Source organism: Streptopelia decaocto, assembly GCF_964273445.1.
Source record: "Streptopelia decaocto genome assembly, chromosome: 14".
In the NCBI taxonomy this organism is placed as follows: Eukaryota; Metazoa; Chordata; class Aves; order Columbiformes; family Columbidae; genus Streptopelia; species Streptopelia decaocto.
In genome coordinates, this window is record NC_138669.1 from 3,076,674 (window position 1) to 3,092,944 (window position 16,271).

The 16,271-nt window shown below is 44.0% G+C and overlaps 1 protein-coding gene across 1 annotated transcript; it reads left to right on the plus strand.

Moving 5' to 3' along the window:
- Positions 1-5,393: 5,393 nt before the first annotated feature.
- ACTR5 (actin related protein 5) lies at positions 5,394-16,271 on the plus strand. The gene is made up of 9 exons (XM_082065398.1): positions 5,394-5,799; positions 6,837-7,066; positions 7,917-8,086; positions 8,608-8,825; positions 9,164-9,346; positions 11,927-12,049; positions 12,223-12,362; positions 12,946-13,078; positions 14,518-16,271. The coding sequence occupies exons 1-9, from the start codon at positions 5,416-5,418 to the stop codon at positions 14,758-14,760; spliced, it is 1,824 nt and encodes a 607-aa protein (XP_081921524.1). The 5' UTR covers positions 5,394-5,415; the 3' UTR covers positions 14,761-16,271.

Sequence of the window (16,271 nt, forward strand, 5' to 3'; positions counted from 1 at the left end):
CCCTCACCCACCCAACGCAACTAACAAGCCTTGCAGTGTAAGTATTATGTCCTACACGGGACAAGTTTAAACCCCAGTTCTTCAAACTGCTCAGTTCACATCGATGCTCATGTACGTAAAGAGCTCTAAGAGAATCAAATGTTGCCCTAGGCAAGCCCAAGCTCATTCTTAGCATAATTTCTCTAACCTTGGAGCAACACAACAACAACAATCTTACTGCACTGATTTGGTACTGCTTCAGTGGTGTTAATAAGGCCAAAAATATTTGACTTGAGATATTTCTGATTCCGTGCTAAAGATCAGCTTCAGGGTGTGTCAGTCAAACAACCGCAGCAGTGTCAGATGATACCAGTCCTTAGCAATCCCAGCCTAACAAAGGTTACCGCTCCAGCATAGCTGGTGGAAGTAAGCGTGGCGAGTACCTCAGTTGCTGCAATTCAAAAATCCCAGCAATGTGAGTAGACAGGACTGTGAATAGATATAGTGGAGGCACAGACCAGCTTTCCCTTCTGAGCCCCTTCTGCAAAGGAACATACAATCAAGGCACAGGGAAAGAGAAGACAAGACACTAGACACTAAGCTCTTCCACTGCTTCAAATATGTCTTTTGGGATTTGTATAAAGCCTAAGAGGATTGGGACTGCTGTGTTCACATAAGACTTCTGGCTTCAGCTCTCTTTGGGCAAGTGAAATACATCTAGTTTCTAGTCACATACTGGGCAAAAATATTAAGCTGTTTTCTAAAATATATAATATCAGCCACACATACCAGGAGAGTTTCTATACAGAAACTTTTCTTAGAGGAGGAAAGGCCAAGGGAGCCAGGTCTCTTTAGCTTGGAGGGGACTGAGGCGTAATCTCATTCATGGTTATCAATATGTAAAGGGTGAGTGTCATGAGGATGGAGCCAGGCTCTTCTCAGTGAGAACTGATGGTAGGACAAGGGACAATGGGTACAAACTGGAACACAAGAGGTTCCACTTAAACTGGAGAAGAAACTTCTTCCTGGTGAGGGTGGCAGAGCCTGGCCCAGGCTGCCCAGGGGGGTTGTGGAGTCTCCTTCTCTGCAGACATTCCAACCCGCCTGGACACCTTCCTGTGTAACCTCATCTGGGTGTTCCTGCTCCATGGGGGGATTGCACTGGATGAGCTTTCCAGGTCCCTTCCAATCCCTACTATTCTGTGATTCTGTGAACATGTAGCACTTTTCACCATTTCAAATTCAGTTCTCAAGGACCTCTTAAATATACATATATCTTTAAAAATATATTTATACATATGCTTATACAGTACACTTCTATAATAATTATTTTATACAACTATGTGTTACCTCTACCTAGTCTACAACAGGAGTCAGTCCAAATAGGGGAGATAGAATAAAAATCCTTCCTGTTAGTCATTAACCAAGCAGAAACCAATCTTGCAGCTCTCTCTCACTCGAGAGGCAGGGAGTTGGACAGAGGTGAAAAATATCAGAGCTGAGACACAAAAGCAGTAGATATGCAAAGAGATACTGTGGTCACTCCACTCACCATCACAATGTTACAGAGATTGCTCTTCTCACTGTGGGAAGGTTTTATCCTCTGGCTCTGAGACCAGTTATCTGAGATTGCAGCAAGAAAACTTTGCTTTGGGTCTTTTGGTTTCAAGTTCAGATAAGCAGGTTTGGGTCTTGGTTTTTCCAGAGATCCACTGAATTGCATCTCCTCTTGTGTTTCTGTACCTAATGTGTCATTCTGGTTTTCTTCCTCTGTCAGCTCACCCTCAAATTTAAAGTCAGAATCAGGCTCATCAGAAGATTGTTTCGGTGTTTCTTCTTCACTAGGCACCTGGGCTAGAAATCAGTTTAAAAATAATCAGTAAAAACTGGTAATCTGACTTTTTCCTCCCCAGCTACAAGCCTAGGATGTTCTATCTAGAAGCTTTACAAGTTCTTCTGAACCTTTTTCAACTAATAGAAAGGATTTCCAAGCCATATTTATTGTAGAGGCAATAAGAGGCCTGTACAGGTGTTTGATTTTAACCAATTAGCTCTTAATCAGCAGCTATATTAAAGGAGGAGCTGAACAGCATAGTGCTTTTTATTTATACCTACTGTAAAGTAGCATAAAATAAGTGCATATGGCTGAATTAGTCAGGAAGATATTAAAATGAACAGTGTTTTATTTTACTCTCTTGAGAGTGATTGATGAAATGCTGAATTGTCTATTTCTATAAATACACTAGTATGGGAAAATTTAGTAGTGTATGCAGTCATATTTATTAAAATGCAATTCAGAGCATTTGTGTAAATCCTTGGATGCCTGGTGTTAACAACAGTCACCTTCGGGCCAGAAATTGTAAAGGTAAGTGCAGCACATATAATCTAAAAATCTCGATCAAGGCATCAAGATGTTCCAGAGTTACTCTGTCCAGGCAAAAATACTGATACTCAACCTAAGTGTAAGTATGCAGCACAGCTACCCTTTACCTAAGAAAAATAGATATTTCATTCTGTTCTTCAGGTATCAGTATTAAGTTCTGCCTGTGCTTGTATCATTGTCACAACCTCTTACAACCTGCACTTTTAGTAACTATGATGGGTTACCTGCAAGTGTGTGCTTGAGCATGTGGAGGGAAGATATTTAAATGCTGCAGCAAGCAGAGGCTGTTATGAGCATCAGTTGTGTGCTAAGCCTGCAGAAGGGGGGCTGGAAGTTGAAAATGTGGCATGCACACCCATGCAGGACAGGACAGGAAAGGAGGGGGGAGAACAAGGCTCCGCTGTGGTGAGTATCTCCTGCTTCTCTGCCGTCTGTGGGTCCAAAGGAACCATCTCACTGTCGCTGCTGCTTTGGAATCTATTATAGGACTGAATACCACATTACTAAGCAAGAACAAAGGGCACCAAATAGAAGCAAAAGCTTGCTGAAGTTAAATTTTGTTCTTCTTTTCCTTCCCACAGCTGTTCTGCAATGGCAAGATTGCTGCTTTTGAATTTAGGATTGATTCCTCAGCTGGGATTGCTTTATGCTCCAGGATTAGAGCAAACTAGCAAGGCTTTATCCTCATGAGTACATCAACAAGCCTATTATTAGCCTAAACCAAAGCCTGTTATTAGTTACTGACATGCTAGAAGAATCAGTGACAGATTGCAAAGAGGAGCAAAATACACAAATACATGAAAATGCATTTCTTCCTTCAAAAATTTTCTATTGGCCTCAGCACTGATTAAAGAATCACTTAACAGTTCCCCCAGTAACACCTCCCCACCCCCTAAAAAAGGGAAGAGTGTAAGAGAACCACAATGCCAGAGTCTGAAAGTGTACAAAATGAGAGAGTTAGGTTTGCTTTCTGGGGGATTTTTTTAATATAAATTTACAAAAATTATTTGTCCTTTGCCTTTTTTAAGTTAAATTACCTCTGAGAAAAAGGGAGAGGGTAAGGAAGAACAGCTGACAGCAGCTTGTTGTCTTACAAGCATTTCTAACAGAAAAGCATAAAAACTTCAATTACGTTTTCCATATGCTACCAACAGTACTAAAAACCCCTTTAGTTTCTTTCCGTGAAAGTGACGTTAGCTTAAACATGAAGCTAATAGATAAAGCCTTTATGCAGCAGCATTTTATCTGATCAAGTGCAGACCTTACCTTCATTAAGTAGAAGCTGTAGCCAGATAATTATTATGATCAACAGCATTATAAATGGCAAACAAAGCCAGAAGAAAAGAATAGGAAAGGTCAGCTCATTCACCAAAGGAACCATGGCTCGCTTCAGGTTACATTAAGTTTAGCACGGCTCGCCTGCTCTGCTTTGCTAACTAGCCTTTAATAGCTCTCGTTGCATCACTGTGTTAATCGCAAGACCGCTGACATACTCAGCCCTGAGCTCTGCAGAGAGGGAGTAATAAGGATTAACCATGGGAACTGAGGAAACATCTGTTTTGATTGTCCTTCTTTCAGTTGCCATTTAAAAGATACATACAAATTAGGAAGCTTTCAGGGCTTATGTTAAAACAATAGTTAAAGGTGCATTCATGTCTCAGATATAGGGGAGATAACCAAGAACTTCAGCCACTTTGAAGCTTGCTAGCCAAGGTTACTTTTGAGAAATCAATAAAACAGAATCAACCCTGCAGAGGGTGACTAGTTAAAAATTACTTCTCCTAGGCATTCTTCTTTTACATGGAGCATAAACATGTCCCATATTAACACAGACTCTATTTTTACCCTACTCTCTATGTTGCTATCTATTAGTTAGTCCATTAGGAGAATAAACCTTTGTATATTTTCATTGCCTTTTTATCTCTCTTCCCTCCAAGGGAGGCAAGCTAGCGTGTTTCATAGGGCATGCGCCTGTAAATGTATTGCTTAATAGTAAAGGAGTTTGGTAGCGACCGGAGTAGGAACAGATGTGACTTTGGTAACTTTATATTCATCACATTGTGAGTTTCTCCTTCAATAAAGTAAAACCATTATCTATCATTTACCTCGCAGGGGGTTGTTTGGCTAAATTAATTGTTTTTGTAGCTCTCAGTAAACCTTAGACAAGAACAGCTATGTAAGTGCACATTATGAATGATTGCATGCATTTAATGTTCTTCCTTCTGTGCATGTGTTTGTTTTTATGTAGTTAACAGTGCCTTTAAATGAGCCTTTTAATCCCAACATCTAAATGAACTTTGCAAATTCTTATTAATGCACATTAATAACACCTCTGTGTGATAAAACACAGCTATCATCCCTACTTTGTGCTTTGGGTAAACAAATGAGAAAAGCCATTAATGACCCCAGCTTCAAGGGCGCTAAATATTTGCAATCCCCATCTCGCACAGTGGGGGCTGCAGGTTCGTGGCGTTTCTGAAGACCAGGCTGTTGGTGGTTTGTCTACAAGTGCAGTGACAAGGGCGGCAGAAAGGAGCAGAACCCAGCTGTTGTGGTCTCTTTAGAATGGTTTGGGTTGGAAGGGAGATTCAAAGCTCCCCCAGTGCCCCCCCTGCCATGGGCAGGGACATCTTCACCCGCTCAGGGTGCTCAGAGCCCCGTCCAGCCTGGCCTGGGATGTCTCCAGGGATGGTTCAGCCACCACCTCTCTGGATAACAGAATCCCAGGATGTCAGGGGTTGAAGGGACCTGTAAAGCTCATCCAGTGCAATCCCCCCATGGAGCAGGAACACCCAGCTGAGGTTCCACAGGAAGGTGTCCAGGCGGGTTGGGATGTCTGCAGAGAAGGAGACTCCACAACCCCCCTGGGCAGCCTGGGCCAGGCTCTGCCACCCTCTCTGAGAACCTCTTAGTCACGTCACTGGGACACCTCGGGTCCCTCCGGCCCTTCCCCGAGCGGTTCTCTTTGGCGAGCGGCCCGTCTGTTCGCTCCCTGCCCGGAACCGGCGGCGCTGCCCGCGTTCCCGGCCGGAGGGACGCGGGGCGGACGCAAGATGGCGGCGGCCCCGCGGGTGTTCGCGTTCCGGGACGCTCGCTGGGTCCCGGACCCGGTGCTGGAGCCGAGCGCGGCCGTGCGGAGCCCGCAGCCGGTGCCGCTGGTGATCGACAACGGCTCCTTCCAGACGCGGGCGGGCTGGGCCTCCCCCGACCCCGCAGTCCCCGCCGAGCCCTTGCTGCGGTTCCGCTCGCTGGCGGCGCGGAGCCGCGGGGCCCGCGGCGGGGCTGGCGCCGAGACGCAGGTGGGCAACGACCTGGGGAGCCCGGAGCCGCTGCGCTGGCTGCTCCGCTCGCCCTTCGACCGCAACGTGCCCGTGCAGCTGGAGCTGCAGGAGCTGCTCCTCGACCACGTCTTCCAGCGCCTGGGCGTCGCCTCGCAGGTACCGCCGGGCGGGGAGCGGGGACCCGGGACGAGGTGAAGCCGCCGGTTGAAACCGGGCCCGGCCCTGGCGGGGACTGAGGAGCGGGAAATGTCTGGAAATGGGGCTGCGGCATCGCCCTCCTTGTTGAGGGACGTTGTGTTGTCCCCTCCTCGCAGATACAGCCTGGGGTGTTGGGCCCTGAGCAACCTGCCGTGGTGACAGAATCGCAGGGTGGCTGGGGTTGGAAGGGACCCCTGGAGATCATCCAGTCCAACCCACCTGCTAAAGCAGATTTCCTGGAGCAGACCACACAGGAATGTGTCCAGGCGGGTCTTTAATGTCTCCAGGGAAGGAGACTCCACACCCTCTCTGGGCAGCCTGTTCCACTCCCTCATTAGGAGTGGCTTTCGAACCTCATTATCTGTTTAATTTCTCCTTAGTTTTGTAGTGAAATGAAAGCGGGAGAATACAGCTGCGGGGGGAGAGGTTTGGACTGCAGCGTCTTGTCAGGCTGTGGCTGAGAACCAGTGTCCAGGATCAGTTTTGCAAAGGATGTTAAACATTACTAGTTTTGTACAGTGCCCTTGTTAGCAGTGCTCGTTTACCTGTTTCATACCCCCACCTGAGCTGAGAGTTGTTCCTCAGACCATGAAGCCTTTTGCCTGTGTGATAACACCTATTTGAAAGCTTTACCTAGTGCAGAACTGAAACTTCACCAGTTTTCACTTGTACTTCACCTCCTCACTGCGCAGATTTTGGTTACGTAGATTTTTAATAATTTATATATGCTTTAAAAAAAATCCCTTCTCCTCTGCCTTTAGGAGTTTGATCTTTGGTTGAATTAACATCACAAGCCCTGCCTGTCAAGACTACTTTTTACCTCCTTAAGCACTAGCTATAATTTACCTTATATGATTAGTAGCCTGCACATAAAGTGTTTCTCATTGCTGTTTTGGAGGAGCTCTTGCTGATGTTTAAAAGAAGCAGCAAGGATAAGTATCCCTGGGTGTTTCCTTCATACCTTTACTATTTTTCTTTTCTCTTGTCTCTTACAGGGTTGTGTCGATCATCCAATTGTTTTGACAGAAGCAGTCTGCAATCCTCTGTATTCAAGACAAATGATGTCAGAGCTCCTCTTTGAATGTTACCAAGTGCCCAAAGTCTCCTATGGTGTAGACAGCTTGTACAGTTTTTACCACAACAGAAGGCAGAACTGGCCCTGCAGCGGTTTGGTGATATCTTCAGGTTATCAGTGCACGCACATTTTGCCAGTCGTGGAGGGCAGGTGAGTTCTTGGTGGGTTAAGAACATTGACTTTTCAGTGATGCGAATACCCACTCCTCTAGTACGGTTTAGCCTTAGGTTACTGTTGGACTCAATCATCTTGAGGGTCTCTTCCAACCAAAATGATTTTATGATTCTACAATTCTGTGATTCAGTATTTCAGGTATAAGCTGTTATCAGGTCTTAATTTATACTGACCAGTTAAAACTATGTCTGCAGATTTTGGTAAAGTCTATTGAATTTTGAGTTGAAGAAGCAGTGCTGCGCTTGTATGTATTGTATTTTTAGTTACTATTCATGCATAGGTCTGTACTTTCTAAAGTAGAAGGGGATGTCTGCCCCAAGTAAGATCAGGCATTAAAAAACTTATACTAGGTTTGAAAGCAGCTCTGTGAGATTTCTGCAGTTCTTGAGGCTTCTAATCCTTACTGCAGCAAATGGCTTTATTGTATATAGTAGGTGCTTCAGATTTTCAAGGGTAACATCTGATCAGTGGTGAAATGTTACAAAGGTTAAATGAACTACTTTTAGTTCCACTAACCATCACTTCCCTTCTTAAAATAGAACATTTTCTTGCTGTAGCCCAAATTATTTAATGTTTGGGTTTTTTCATTTCAAAGCAGAACAGAGCCTTTCAGAAAGTATCTGCAATAAACAAAGCAATAATAATGCTTGTTCTCTGATAAAGCAGGTGTGTTAGATTCTCTTGTAACTGAATCTTGAAAGATTTATCTGTGAATATTCAGCTGTCCACTTGTCCATATTAAATAATACTGGGGAGGGTAGGAGGTCTGGTTTATGCCGAGCTTGTGGATCTCTCCAGTCACAGTTGTGTCTCGTTGCCTTTTAAGGTTGGATGCTAAAAACTGCAAACGTATTAATCTTGGAGGGTGTCAAGCAGCTGTTTATCTCCAACGCCTCCTTCAGCTGAAATACCCGGGACATTTTGCTGCCATCACTCTCAGTCGCATGGAGGAAATACTGCACGAGCACAGCTACATTGCAGAGGACTATATAGAAGGTAAAAGCAGCTGTAATTTACCATCAGGTAGTGTTCATCCAAACTTAGTTTTGTCCTTTAAGGTTTCCCAAGTTGCAAAGGACACCTCTCAGACTTTTTGTGAATTAAAGAAGTTTAAAAATTTCCATGGTAAATGTCATCTTAAGTAGTGGCCAAAGGGAAGTGTTTTCTTAAATCTGTCACTTACGAAAGAGCCCATGGGAGGCCTTAGAAATGTGTGAGAACTCTCCCTTGCCTTGGGAGAGAAAAGAGACATTAACGTGCACTCCCCAATGGTTAGTACTTTGTGTTTGCTGCATGCTGGGCATCAGAGCACTGAGAACCTTGTGCACTGAGTGTGTGACTGGAAGGGGGGACTCTGAGGGGGCAGCTAAATACGGGAACAACTGTCAGGAGGTGACAGAATTCTAAGCTGAATCATTGTTGCCTTCTTCCTTCTAAGTCTGAACTTAATGTGGAGTGCGTGCAACATACAAACAATGATTTTCAGCCTGACAAAACATTTATCTTACTTTCAAAAGAGCTCCAGAAGTGGCGGTCCCCTGAGTACTATGAGAACAATGTGCACAAGATGCAGCTGCCTTTCTCGAACAAGCTGCTAGGAAGCACTTTGACGTCAGAGGAGAAGCAGGAGCGACGGCAGCAGCAGTTACGTCGCCTTCAAGAACTCAATGCACGTCGTCGAGAAGAGAAGCTGCAACTTGACCAAGAGAGGCTGGATAGGTTATTATACGTACAGGTAATCAAGGCAGAGTTTTCTGTGTGATCTTTTGGGAGAAGGGCAGGCTGCCCTTGGGGCTTTATCAGAAGGTCATGCATCACTGTAAAGAAACTACGTCTGTCCTGTGTGTTTTCTGATAGGAGCTTTTTAAGGTTACTTGGAGGGTAAAAAGGAGATATTAGTGATGCAGAGGATGCTTGCAGCTTCTGAACAGTATTTTGTGAAATATTTTCATGCTGCCAAAGCGTGCACGTCATAATATGTAGTAATGAAGGCAAAGTGTGTATACATGCAGAGCTGACAGGTAGTTGATTACCCTGTACTGTTCATCACAGCTAACTCTGATCTGTCTGTAGGAGCTTTTAGAAGATGGTCAAATGGATCAGTTCCACAAAGCTTTGGTGGAGTTGAACATGGACTCTGCAGAGGAACTTCAGTCTTACATCAACAAGTTGAGCCTGTCTGTTGAACAAACGAAACAGAAAATCCTACAGGCAGAAGTCAATATTGAAGTAGATGTTGTGGACAGCAAGCCAGAGGTATAACGTTTTCACTGAGTTAGTCCTCCTCTTATCTCTGAGAGAATTAACTTTCTATGCTTGAACATGTGCCCCTTCAGACTTTCATTGATGAACTAAGCTATTCCTTTAACAATTTGCAACCCATTGTTAATGCTGCTGCAGAAAGTGACGGTTTTGATTTTATAGAGTGTGCCTGAAATCAGTAACCCGTCTTGTGCTGTTCTGCACTGTGCTCTGGGACATATGTTATATTTGATTCCATATAGTTCTAAGCATAATCTCTAGGTTTCCTGCCAGTAATTAAAGTATACAGTTATATGAAATCAATAAATTTCCTTCGAAGTTTCTTGCTCATCTATAAGAAGTTGGCAAAAAATAGCCATAATGGGTCAGAGAAGGTACCACTGGCGATATCGCTGTTTCCCTTTGGCAGCATCTGCCAGCCACTGTCCTTACTGAAGGTTCACTTGCTTAGAGCGTTGTAAATCCAACAGCCAACATAATGGTTTTGTTCATACTTTAAACCAGCCTCTAACTCTGCTTTTGCATTACTTTTGGTGAAATAAGTGGGCCTGCTATGTTAAAGATATTTTTTTCCAGTGTCTGACAATGAAATGACATGGAGTTTCAGGTGGTTATAATCCTTAAATGTCTGTAGCTTTGTATTAAAGATGTATAAGAACCTCTCAAGCTTTTGTTAAAAGCAGTATTTGTTTCCCTTTCTGTTCTTCCCTTTCAGGTGTAGAGAACTTTATGGTAAACAGCTAACATTTTGCCTTCATTTTGGCTCTCTTTTTCTGGTGCAGTGAAGTAGCAGGTTCTATTCTGTTTCCTTAGCAGTGAAAGATTAATTGCTACACTTGGTTGTTGGACTTGTCTTAAAGATGAGAAGCTTATTTGTTTGCTTGGCCAGACACACAGGCCCAGCACATAGCAGCTGCTGCTAGGAGATGGTCTAAGCCCTTTGTGCATTTACCTGAAATTGCCTTTTAAGTCACATAAGACAGAGCCTTTTTAGTTATATCAGTCTTTGCTCAGCAAGAGGTGGAGAAAAACAGAAAATTGAAGCATAGAAGAGAGTGGTGCCAGATAGAGGAGTTTGTTTCTTATATGGAACTTGAGATGTAGCCCAAACTGTTAGAGCAGGTGAGCTGGTTGTATTTTGCCAGTCCTGAACAGGAAAGTCTCTTTTGTTTTGTTTTCCCGTCCCACACAAGCAAGGCAGGGAATGTAATGGTAATTATAGAGCAGGTAGAGGTGCTGGGAGTGCACCAATCAGAATGACTGTTTGAGCGAAATTAAGGTAGATCATGCGTTACCATTGTGGTAAAGAAACTTCCTGCCTTTTGGCAAAATAGAATGTTCCAGAAAGAAATCACTGAAAGACTGTCCGCTCCTTGTAATTTTGCCCAGTGGTTGTGCCCAAGTTCCAACGTGTCTGTTTTGGATCCCGTGCTCCTCCACTTTACTGGTGTCATCTCAGAATGAATCAGCAAGGCTTTTTGTTTGGTCTGGGCTTTGCGGGAGAGCCTGCAATTATCACCGAAACCATTCGTGAAGATAGGCCGTCCCTCTGTGGCCTTGTGAAGGAGACTAAAAGCTGATTATGTTGTCCTAGGGTCTGTGCCAATGCTTCGGCAGAGTTCTGCGATCCTTTCTGTTGCTAGGTTTAAGACACAAAAAGAAATGGATTTTAAAAAACATAAGTGTTGGAGAGAACTTCAGGGACTACCGTTTGTTTGCTCGAACAATGAACTTCAGCTTGAGTAATTGCTTGGTTTTGCTTGGTTTTGAAGTGGACCTAAGCTAGAATAAGTGATTTAGCTTTTTCTCATCCTGGTATTGTTGGCTAGACATTGCAACAAATGTTTCGAGTTTAAAATAACAAAAACAAATATGTAGCAACAAAATCCCCAAGGTAACATTGTAACACAAAAGTAATGGAGATAATTAAAGAGCTGCTCCTACTCCTCAACAGTGAAGTACTGTAGGATTTCCAGTGAGGCTGCTCATTGGGAAGAGGCTTTGGGAGCATCTTCACATCTCTGTAAAATAGAAAGGCTTTTGGTATATCCTGTGTGCAAATGCTGGCTGGTTGAAACTGTAGAAGATTGTGTGGTAGCTTTGTAGCTAGCAAATATTTGTTTTCCAGTCCCACACAAGCAAGGCAGGGAATTTAATGGTAATTATAGAGCAGTTAGAGGTGCAGGGAATGCACCAAGTCTTAACCAATTTAAAAAGCTGTTTTATTAGGTTTCAGTGTGTTATATTTGGACGTGGCTGGTTAGGATCCTGGCAGTTAGCCTGTTGACTAAAGGCTTGAATTTCTGGGGTGGCATCATGATAAATTTGTTGAAAAGTGTTTGATTTTTATGTTTTGGGTGAACGTCTGTCTTAACTCCCGTTTTCTAGGTTGATCACCATTTTGAGTTTTTGTCTTTGGTGCTGAAAAACAGCATGTTTGCTTTCGGACATGTTAAAGAGTTGGGATTTGAGAGAACTGGGGTTGAATTTTCCAAGTGTCACCAGAATTAAAAGGCATATATGCACTTAGCCCGCCTGAGCTAACCTACCTTAACATACCTTCTCTGTTTCCAGACTCCCGATTTGGATCCATTAGGCAGTGAACAGTCACTGGAGGATGTGGAAAGTATTAATGAGTTTGAACCTTTATTTGCTGAGGACCAGCCTGAGGTTGAGAAGCCTGTTGCTGCTGTGCAGGTTTGATTTCTATATCTACACCTTGTGTCAGATGTTGCTGCCTCCTGTTGTCCAGCTGGTCTGCTGACATTTCTCCAAATGCAAACGTTGTTTTTGGAAACTTTTGATTATTCTAGAAGATTACTCTTCCTTAACATAATTTCTCACTGCTTTTCAATCTCATCTCTTTAAAGCCCGTGTTTAACCTGGCTGAGTACCACCAGCTTTTCCTTGGCACTGAAAGAATCAGGGCACCAGAGATTGTCTTCCAACCATCCCTGATAGGAGAAGACCAGGCTGGTGTAGCAGAAACCATGCAATATGTCCTTGAGAGGTGAGTTTACAAAGCTACTTGGCATTTAATTCAAACAAGCTGGTCTTGTTCTGATATCAGCTTTTGCAACACTGGTTACTTAACAATAATATGAGAAAATATGTTTCAATAGTTCTTTTTGGTGAGGTTGAGCATTGCAGGTTAGACATATCTTCCTGTTCTGAAAACGTGTAACTCTGCTTGTCTTAAGATAGTGGTCTCCAAACTTTTTTGACTGATGACCCCGTCACTAAAAAACTTTAGAGCATGCACCTCCAATATATGTATATTTATAAATTACATACAGGTACTACTGAAGTAGTATATGATATACATTTTAAAACATACACAAAAATAGAAAACTATCCAAGGTTACATTTTCTGAAGTGCAAGAACTCCAGCTCTACTGAGTTGTTGATTTGTGGGGTACAGTGCACAGAGTACTTTAAGGATTTTCTTCTATCACCACTTGGATTTCCAGAAAATGAACACAGGTTTTCAAGATAGGGAAGGAAGTTTCTCAGAGGGAATCCTGAAGACAAGGTTTAGTTTGTAGGGAGAGAACTCCTTGAGAACAACTAAAATTGGTTTTTGTTCCTTGTAGGTATCCAAAAGAGCAACAAGCTATTCTTGTCCAGAATGTTTTTCTCACTGGTGGAAATACAATGTACCCTGGACTGAAAGCCAGAGTCCAGAAGGAACTCCTCGAAATGAGGCCATTCCAGTCGTCTTTTCAGGTACGTGTATTGATGTAACGGTTATGTGAGCAGTCTGTTCGTCAGTGTGCAGCGGTAGTTCAGGTTGGGAGAGGTACGGCACGGGTGTACTTAGGGCATGGGAAGGGACAGTGGTTTATTACAAGACACTGAAAACAGCTGTTTAGACCTGAGAAAATGAAGGTTAAGCAAAGATACTGCTGCTCTTTCTGAAGACATTAGAGAGAGCAGGCTAGATGGCTTGGAAAAGGAAAACCTGCTTCAGCTAAATGACCAAGCACACACAACCATGTTTGGCTGGGAATTTGCAGGTTGATTTCTTAGGATTGGGACAGTTACTGTCTGGAACAGGCAACCTTTGTTAGGAGTAGGTGCTGGGAAAAACCCTACTCACTTCAAAACTAAGTTATATATTCAATATGTTGCATATAATGACTGTCTGGGACAATAGCAAAAGTAATAGGGTGAGTATCTTACAAACCCACTGTCCTTTGCTACGTTTTTAGTAACAGGCGTAGTACAAGGTGGGCAAGTCCCAGAGTTTGCCATGAATTTTGTAAGGAGACTTGCCAGACTCTCCCTTGCTGTTCTGAAGCCACCTTGTCTTCTTAAATCTACTGACTTCTTGAACAGAAAATCAGGTTATAAACTGGGGAGAGAAAAAAAAAGTCAGTGCAAATATAATGATTCCACAGCCCTTGTTTTGTGTACTTATTGTAGGTAGCTGCGAGCCAGGTGTGACTGACAGGAACTTGGAGGAAGGCTATGGCTTGCGAAGTTTTGAATGTGTAACTTGTCTCTGTAGGAAGAAAATGAGTGTGTTTTCTTCTGCTTTTCATGTTACTGCTCATAACTGAGTAAGAGCTTCCTTCTTTCCATTGCAATGCGGTCTGTAGTGTGATCCTGGCAGAAATCCGTCACTGCACAGATATCACACATGGGGTTTACACAGCGTCTAGTTTAGCAAACCCATAGCTGAACCAGAAAAGCAGTTTGTGCTACAGTAACAGGAATAATCTGAATGGAAGTACGAATCTAGAGCAGTGGAAAGAATATGTGTGGTCTGTTCCCACATACAGTGATTTCTTAGCCTGCGATATTCCTCCCTGTTACTACAAGCAGGGGAGAAGTTTTGCTGGAGCACTTGATACTGTTTTGCAGCACCACCAGCTCTTCCAGCGTTGGCTCCCAGCTGTGAGGGCTGCTGGCTGTGAATGTGATGCACCCATGTGCTTTCTCAACCAGTAGAAACACAGCAGGCTCATGGAGAATTGATCTCAAGGTGAAAACACAGTTCAAACCCATTCCTAATGTTAGTCTTGTTCAGAAGCACTGAATAATCAGCTCAAACTTGTGAAATCCACTCGTTTGTGTCACATACTACTGTAATCGGGGTTAAAAGGGCTTTTTTTTTCTCCTGTGTTGAATTGACACTGCTGTTCTATTTTCCTTTCCTCCAGGTTCACCTTGCTTCCAGTCCTGTTTTAGACGCCTGGTACGGGGCAAGGGATTGGGCAGTGGAATACATGAGCCGTGAGGAAGGCTGGATAACCAGAAAAGACTACGAAGAAAAAGGAGGAGAATACCTCAAGGAGCACTGTGCTTCAAATGTCTACGTTCCCATTCGCCTTCCGAAGCAGCCCCCGCGGGCAGCAGAGGCATCGGCACCGAGCAGAGCGCTGGCGTCCAGTGAGCAGCCGTAGCCCCGCACCTCGCTCACAGCCCCTCGGGTGGAGATAACAGCGCGGAGAGGAGCCACCGGTGTGCAGTGTGAGCTGTGGACGGAGTGCAGGCCCCAGCGTTGCCTCGCTGCCTGCTCGGAGAGCGCTGAGCATCTCGTTGTGTCACCTGAACAAGGAGGACAAGCCCTGCTGGGGTGTCAGCTGGCACAGTCGTAGCGCTTGCAACAGGAGGGTGCAACCGTGAGGAGGAACACAACACAAGTGCATTCCAGAGAAAAGTACTGTCTTACAAACTTTCATAACAAGACTCAGGGTTTTTTGAGAGTATATGTTTTACAGCTTTTTAAAAATGTAATTAAAATGGACTGGCTTTGTACTGCTCTTATTGCATGATGCAGAAGTTGGATCTGGGCTTGTACCAAGTAAGTCAGCCCAGCAGGCGTCTCCCTTGCTCCTCACAGTGAGTGTTTGCTGGGACATGTTGGTCAGGACACTTTTCTGCTGGAGGCCGGAGGGGCTCATCCCTGCCTCCTGCACTCGCATCAGGTTTGCTTTACTTCCTGCTAAACCCTTTCTGCTCAACTGCCGCCAAATAAGCAGTGGGATTTCAGGTACTTTTGTACTTAATTTATGTCAGTAATATGGTTGAAACTGGAGACCTGGTCACATAAAGCACTGTCTGGCTATAAAGACAGAACCCTCCATGAAGCGTGGTCCAGAAGGACATCCTAGACTTGTGCCGTCCTTACATGGTTTTGCAAGAGCAGCGGCTCAGCCCGGCAGCTCTTCACTGATGGGACCTTTCTATCAAAAGTTGTTTTAGCAATAAAGCAAACTTTCTGCTTTACAACGAGTTTACGTGTTTCAGTGATTCAACCTCTTTAAGGAGTACTGCAATAAGGATGTATTTGATTGGTTGTACCTTGCTGAAAAATGCAGGTTTGCAGCCAGGCCCCTGTCCTCTAACTTAAATTCAACTGGGGATGCAGTTCTTGCTCTTTTCTTTTGGGAAAGAATAATTGATACTAAATGCTGAACTGAAACATAAGCAGCCTCCATCAGTTTGGCAAAAACTGTAAACCATTAGGCTGGAAAAGATAAGACTATGGGGAAGATACCCAGACAGTAAGTGGTATAAAGAAGGTGAAGAAGCGGTGGCTTTACTGTCCCCAAGGGCTGCAGAACGTCATGAAAACATAGAGGAGGTGGAGAAGAGACCTGGCTGCCTTCAGTAACCTCACGTTTGGACTATTGCTCCTGCCCCTGCCTGCGGGCACACTCATTTTCAGGAGCATTAAGGCAATTCCATGGGTGGTAAAGAATGTGGAAAAACGTGCTGTGCTGAAACGGGGCAAAGTTACACCCCAACGTGTCTTTTCTGATCTCCGCTCATATCAGTGACCTGGAGCAGAGTATATGATGTCTGGTTGCTGTTTGACCCCTTTCTGACACGCAGGGTGGCTGCTCAAGAGACAGAAATCTGTTCCAATACTTGGTGTTGGTTGCTAAATAGATAAGAGTGTGTTGTGCAT

Excerpts from the sequence above, each read along its gene's own strand:
- ACTR5 (XM_082065398.1), top strand. The coding sequence starts at position 5,416 with ATGGCGGCGGCCCCGCGGGTGTTCGCGTTCCGGGACGCTCGCTGGGTC. Across the intron at positions 8,087-8,607 it reads TGCAGAGGACTATATAGAAG|AGCTCCAGAAGTGGCGGTCC; the intron begins GTAAAAGCAGCT and ends TACTTTCAAAAG. Across the intron at positions 13,079-14,517 it reads CATTCCAGTCGTCTTTTCAG|GTTCACCTTGCTTCCAGTCC; the intron begins GTACGTGTATTG and ends CCTTTCCTCCAG.